Source organism: Aegilops tauschii, chromosome 4, assembly GCF_002575655.3.
Source record: "Aegilops tauschii subsp. strangulata cultivar AL8/78 chromosome 4, Aet v6.0, whole genome shotgun sequence".
In the NCBI taxonomy this organism is placed as follows: domain Eukaryota; kingdom Viridiplantae; phylum Streptophyta; class Magnoliopsida; order Poales; family Poaceae; genus Aegilops; species Aegilops tauschii.
Genome location: NC_053038.3, coordinates 29,288,084 through 29,295,533, shown reverse-complemented (window position 1 = coordinate 29,295,533; position 7,450 = coordinate 29,288,084). Strand labels below are relative to the sequence as shown.

The window sequence follows — 7,450 nt, the reverse complement described above, 5'->3', positions numbered from 1 at the left end:
AAATTGGGGTGGAGCAACTTATGACTTATAATTTGGGATGACTTATAAGTTGGGTCTGTTTGGCAAAATAAGTCATTTTTTTCACTTTTCGACTTATAAGTCGGTGACTTATTTGGAACCAAACATTCACTTTTCGACTTATAAGTCGGTGACTTATTTGGAACCAAACAGGCCCTAAGCTGACCAGAATTTCACGGCCCTGTGTTGAGAAATAAAGGAGCAGAATTGGTGCATTGGCGCATACACTATTTTAGGTATTACCACTCATGTCTGGTGCCGTTCAAGAGCTCCCGAAGAGGATGATTTGTTTACAAGCAATTGATAGTTACCAACCACACAACCATAGGAAGGTTACCAAACACTCTCTGCAGATGCATTCTGTGTTGTTTTTTCGACCAACGATCGGAGCAGATAAACATCGCTTCTGCCTGTTCAGCGCTGCCGTGTGGCGGTGAATTCCTCCTCCCGTGGACCCACACTATATGCTACGGACTAAGTTGTTGCTTCTGATTGATCAAATGGTCAATCATCATCCTCAGGAATGAAGTCCCTAACTTTCACATCGGCGTCTTCCCCGTACTGGATGCAGTTGTCGATGTTTGACAGCACATACTGAATGCTGCAAAAGGAAGGATGGTCAGGGATACGGAAAAACAGAATCAGGTAGATAAATCATAAATCTGCCAAGCATCTAGGCTAACTGGTCCATACATGTCATGGAAATAACTGGAAATTCAATATCAGCATGGCAAATGGAAGTGCCACACTTCAACATTGCTGAAACTTTTTGTTTCACTGCAGCACTATACCTCAAATTAAACCAGCTATAGCACATAAATTTCAACTGAACAATCATCTGAAGGTGGAAATTTTCCCGCTCGTGTAGTGCTGATTCCATTATTATTATTATTTTCCAAAAAGACCAGACCAGTATATGAGAGGAAAAAAATGGAACAACAGCGTAGTAGAGCAAATTGCTAAGTGTGATATTATACAACCACCCCACCAGAAATTTGAATCTGGCAAGGAGGGAATGTGTCTTCCAGATAGATGTTAAAGTTGCATCCACAAGCGTACTAGTAGAAGTAGCATGTCTAAGGATCAGAAAATCAAGTGGCAAAGGGTTCCTTCGATCACTTGATCAGAAAAGGAGGAAAGCTTAGGCATGTAAAGAAGGGTGGGATTTTAATTAAACCGAGAAAACAAACAGAAATACCTGCTCTCCTTCCTCAAATCAAGTGGTATGAAATTCACCATGTTGTAATCATCAACCTACATGATATTAGTACTGACATCAATATTGGAGGCAGAGACACAAAAATATTAGAGCAAATTACCTACCAAAAGAGGATACAGGAAAAAATAGAGGAAGAAACATCCATATATTCTAAATGTCAACATAAGCATGCCAAGATGAATTTATCGTTCTGCCTTGACAGCTTCATACCAATGGATCCGAGACCCAGTGAAGAGAAGAACCAATAAAAGTAGACAAACTTAAAATAGGTAAATAGATAGTATTATTTTTTCCCATGCCATGCAGTTTCCTTTGGCTTAATAAAATAACCAAGGATCACAAAGTGAAATGCTCATTGCTGAAGGCAGAAAAGAAAGGTATTAAAATAATCATGTGTGCGAAAATCCCTTGCAATCATCATGACACCCTTAAATATTATTGTGGACTCACTCATATGATGGTATTTTTACCAATCAAAGCTATCTAAAGCTTTAATCAACCCCAGTTTCCAGAAGTCCACAGACTCCCAATTACCACAACATAAGAGATGGTTGCCTACGTGGAATATAAATCAGCACAAGCTATCATGGTTTATAACTTTAAATAAAGAAAATGTGAGTTGGCCATGGTTTATACTCCCTTCGTTCCTAAATATAAGCCTTTTTAGAGATAATACGGACTACATACGGAGCAAAATGAGTGAATCTACACTCTAAAATATGTCTATATACATCCGTATGTAGTCCATATTGAAATCTCTAAAAGGGCTTGTATTTAGAAACAGAGGGACTACTTTATAGAATCACAAAGGAAGTGCATCATGGAACTCAAAACATAATTTTTACGCAAGTTTATTCTGCAGTACAGAATAGCTAGTGCATGGTCAGAGCTCAGATGCCAGAACATAAGCACTGAATAAGGTGATGTCTCATCATAAATTAAAACTTAAGCCATGTGCCGACAGAGAAAATCTTAACCACGCAGACAATTTTCATCAGAAACATAACAGTTCAAAGCAGGAGATACAAGTCCGGCAATTACAGATTTATGACATAAAAACAACATAGCTGACCGCAATATATTGACATTTTTTTCTAAAGGCAATATATGGAAGTTATAGGGCTTCATAAAGCATAAGATTTTACAGAATTGACAGGTTCATGGAAGGTATACCAGTTCAGCTAAAGCCTTGTTTAACTTGTGAAATCGAGGTGCCATCTGTCGATTCAGCTGTGACAAAAGAACCTGTGCCTCAGGGTTCAGATAGCTAAAAATACAAAAACATTATTAGTACAAAAAAGGGCAAATTTAGAATGTTACAGCTAAAGTATAAGAGAGAGAAAAAGCGAACATACTCTTCGACATCCTTTTTATTGGAAACAAGGTCCATCTTAGAAAGGATGTTGATATGAGGAAGCTCTAGTTGAATCATAGCAGAAAGAGAAGCCATGCAACCACTAATGTATTTTGTGACATCACTGACAAACTGTACCAAGAAAAGAGAAAACAGTTATCAATCTGGGGTCTGAGTTCAGTGTTGTCGTAAAGGAAAACTGTATTAGAGATTCAAACCTGTGAATCCAAAAGGTACACAGCGCAAACAGTGAAATTTTTTCGTTTCAGATACTCAACAAAGTTACGCAAAACTGGAACATGAGTGAAGAGTTCAATCTGGCCTGCCAAAACAAGATGTGGAACTTTGATGTTAAGCAATCTAGGTATCTCATTTTTCCACAAAATAATATGTGCTACAGAACCACAAAATAGATAGATAAAGATGGCAAATGTACAGAGTACTGAATAATTTTAACATAAGACATGAAAGGAAATTCATTACGCGTTAGGCCCATGCAGTGGTAAGAATAGTAGGTAACAGGAAATAGTCCAACTAGCTAACAAGATATAATTGCAAACATGCATTAAGAATATTACCTGGACAATCAAACACAAGGTAGTCATCATCCAAGTAGTTTTCCAATTGTTCATCCAACCAATCATCCAAATTGTCTTCAAGGTGCCTAAGGGTTTCTTAAGGAAACAACAACGGCCAGCATAAGATCCTAAAATATACTCCCTCCATTCACAAATAGATCCTACTTTTTTCTGAATAGTATGTATATAGACACGTTTCAGTGTGTTTGTTTACTCATTTAAGTCTGCATGTAGTCCAGATTGAAATAACCAAAACATCTTATATTTGTGAACAGAGGGAGTAGTTTTTATGCCAATAAAGAGTATTCACATCCTCTTCGAATTTGATAATGAAGCCAGATCCTAGATTACAAATGGAGCTCTTGATTCACTAATAAAATTCACAGCATGGCAATGCTATTCAATCCGAAGTGTGAAAGGTAGCATCCATGCAAATGACTTCAACAAATGGAGCAGCAAACTGAAATTATAACTGAGCGTCATAGTATCTACTATCCAGATACGAAACCATGCAGGTACAGCAAAACTATTTGCTCCGGGAGCATCTACAGGAAACTTTTGCTGGTGAAAACAAAACAGAAGGCGGTTCATTTCTAGACATAACAAAGTATATGTGCAAACATCGCACCAAGATGTAATGAAGTACTCCCTCCGTCCGAAAAAGCTTGTTCCTCAAATGGATGTATCTAGCACTAACTTGTTGCTAGATATATCAATTTGAGGGACAAGCTTTTTCGGATGGAGGGGGTATGATCTAGAGGATGCACCAGTTCTAACTGCCTAAAAAGTAGGTCTTCCAAACTAACATTTACTAAATCTGCAAGCATCAAGATACTAGCGGAACAATTGCAGGTATGTGCTATAGGACCAGTTCTGCTCGAGCAGTGTAATGTCCACACCTCCAATCCGCTTACAAGTACCAATATAAAGCAGAAATACATTGCAGATGATATTGCCATAAGGTGTCACTTCAAATAGCTTGGAAGACAGCAATCAACAACAAATCAACATGGTTTCAAGCAACAGGATACTCCATGCAATAGATGAGGCCGCCATTTGGTCCCATCCCAAGCTCCTCCATGACATCGTCCAGTGATATGAGCTCTCTAATGTCTACAAAAATACCAAACAGATGTGAGTAAGAGCCCTATGTAAAATAAAAAATGAGCAAAACAGCGTGCAGGTGTTCTTACCGGTAGATACAGGATAGCTGAAGTGCTCTGCAGCTGGATCCAGGTTGACCATATGAATCCTCCTTCCCACCGTCTCGCAATGTTGATACAGACCAGAGCAGTAGGTCGACTGCACATGATTAACAACTGGTTAAAAAACACTATTTCTGAGCTTCTCCATAATCATACTCTAGTCTCCCGCGCAACCCAGTTAAATCAGTCAAAATCTTTGGAATACATACATACAGGTATAGTCACAAAGCAGATGAGTATATAATTTCATCTGTAATCGCATCTAAACAGGGATCAAACCACATCAAAACAGCACAAACTTAAGTACTGCATTAAACAAAAGCAGGAGCACAACCATGCGAAATACTGTAAGCAGCAGCGGCAGAACCCGAACTGGTCAGAGCGACGAACCAATTCGTCCCCCAATCAAATTAGCTCTGGAGACTGAATTAAGCATGGAGCGAAATAGGGAGCGGGCGGGAATCGGAGACAATCACCTTGCCGCTGCCGGCGGGGCCGATGACGAGCTGCGCGAAACCCATGGTCAGCGTCGGGCTACCGAAAGATTGGGAATGGGGGGTCGGGGTAGGTTTAGGGAGAGGGCTTGTGGGGGTTGGGTTGCCGGAGAAAGAGAGGACTAGAAGACCGAGGAGATGGCGGCGGCGACGTAGGCGGCGCACCAGATGAGGGCTGCGAGGAAAATCCCGACGAGGGTCATCGCAGACTTGCTGATGTACGCCGGGGAGGCCGCCGAGCTGCGGGGTGAGATTCGGAGAGAAGGCCGGGGCGGCGGAGAGTGCGGCCGGCGCGACGGTTGTCGGGTTGGGTGGCGGGCCTGTCGGCGGCAGGTGAGTGGCGGCGTGGCGGCGTGACAGAGATTCTAGCGCTGACCGCTCACATAGCCCATATTGCCGCCTCAACGGTGGGCTTTAGGCCCAGTTCTTTTGCAGGATTCTCCCAGAATCTGCCCCTCTCTAGCTTCTCCTAAAATCTTTGACCCTTTTTTGTTTTATAATCCTATATCTAATCAGACTCTAGCAAGATAGGATTATAAAATAAATAGGGCTCAAAGATTCTGGTAGAATCTGGGTAGGGGTCAGATTCTGCAAAAGAACTGGGCCTTAATGGTCCGGCCTCTGGCACGGCCCACTACCTCATATTTCATTCATATTTAAAAAAAATATAAACACATAATTTTATAAATAATTTTCTTTTCTTCATAAAATCAGTTTCGTAATATAAAATCATATATATATACACACACAAACAAATGTCTGCAAAATCGAAGGTAAATTTTCCTATACTTAAGAATTTATCTATAAAACTAAACATAAGTTTTCATATATTTAGAAAAGGCACACTGTATATCTCATATTAAAAAATGGTCTCGCATATGAAAATAAATATTCATATTTGTTTCATATGATACTCATATAATATTGCATTTAGAGAAATCCAAGATCAACATTGTGAGAGGAGTTTTTTTTAATATGAGTTTCCCGCAACAAAAAAAACATTGTGAGAGGAGTTGCAGATATGTGATATTCGGGCATATGCATATACCCACCACCCCTCGGGTCGGCCGTGGAGATAATTGCATCTATAGTCCTCATACTCGCTGGCCACATCCAACTCAGTCTTGAAACTTGTGTATTGCTTTTAATACGGTCCCGATACATGAAAATACGTTATCAATATGGTCCCTCAGGTTGAAACGCCAGTCCTGGCTCTACACGCCACATATGTATCTCGTATTTCTGTAGTGGAGGCCACGTCCGTATACGGCCCCTATGTCAGTGGGCCGAGAAATAAAATGAAAAAAAAGATGCAGGGGGGATTCGAACCCACGAGCTCTGCCCAACCACTGCCTGAGCGGGCCACAAGTCCAAGTGCGTGATCTTGTTCAACATGGGGATGCACTATATATAATAAGCATATCACTATCTCTTTAAAATTATACGTGATTTTTAAAATATTCATGAGTTTTATTTAAAAAAAGTTCATCGATTCAGAAAATGTTCATGATTAAAAAGTAAAACTATGTGTCCACAAAAAATGTACGTATTTTTTTAAATAATCAAAACAATGCTTGGGAATTTAAAAAAATATAATTCCAAAAAATTTAAAAATGTTCACTGATTCAAAAATGTATTGATGGATTCAAAAATGTTCGTCACAAAAAAATGTTTCTGAATTTCAAAAGTTATCACGAATTTTGAAGAAAATTTTGCCTATGAAAAAAAAATTGTTGATGAGTTCCAAAAAACATGTACGCAGTTTCAAAACATATTCGTGAATTCAAAACATATTCACTAACTTGTAAAAAGTTCATGAATTTATAAAATGTTCGCAACTTCAAAGATATGGTGAACATTTTGGGAGTGCATCTCCTCACATATATAAAGGGAGTGCAACTTAGAAAATTCCAAAAACAAATTTTCGCAACTTGTACAAAAGACTAAATATAGGGCATGCATCTCGTCACATATCGCGCGTGCACACACACACATACACAATTAGTATTCATGAATTGAATTTTTTTTTTATGTTCATCGATTCAAAAAATGCTCATGATTCAAAAGTAAAAGTTTGTCTATACAAAAAATGTCCTTGAATTTATGAAGATATTCAAGAAAATGCTTGAGATTTAGAAAAATATATTTCATGCATTTCGAAAACAAATGTTCACTGATCCAAAAAAATATTGATGAATTCATCAAAATGATCAGCACAAACAGAATGTTTCTGAATTTCAAAAGTTATTCACGAATTAAACAAAAATGTTCGCTATGCAAAAAAAAAACTTGTTGACGAGTTCCAAAAATAATGTATGCCATTTCAAAAATTATTCACGAATTTGTAAAAAGTTCATGAATTATGAAATTTTTTGCAACTTTAAAAATATGGTGAACATTTTTTCAATTCGATAAACAAATTTTAACCTCGAAAAATGTTCAGCCCAAATTTTAAAAAGGTTGACCGCCTTCGAAAAAAAATCATCAATTATAAATTATTCGAAAAAAATTCTGCATGCAGTGGGCTGGGGGGGGGGGGGGGGGGTACGCACCAGGTTGCTTGCGCCAAATAGTAGACTGCC

At 38.7% G+C, this 7,450-nt stretch overlaps 1 protein-coding gene across 1 annotated transcript; it reads right to left on the bottom strand.

Annotated features, from left to right (window-relative positions):
• Positions 1-204: 204 nt before the first annotated feature.
• On the bottom strand, positions 205-5,269 carry LOC109780018 (GPN-loop GTPase 3). The gene is made up of 9 exons (XM_020338611.4): positions 4,851-5,269; positions 4,363-4,471; positions 4,201-4,282; positions 3,170-3,255; positions 2,810-2,913; positions 2,593-2,723; positions 2,411-2,504; positions 1,217-1,272; positions 205-619 (listed from the first exon to the last, which is right to left on the bottom strand). The coding sequence occupies exons 1-9, from the start codon at positions 4,893-4,895 to the stop codon at positions 523-525; spliced, it is 804 nt and encodes a 267-aa protein (XP_020194200.1). The 5' UTR covers positions 4,896-5,269; the 3' UTR covers positions 205-522.
• Positions 5,270-7,450: the final 2,181 nt, after the last annotated feature.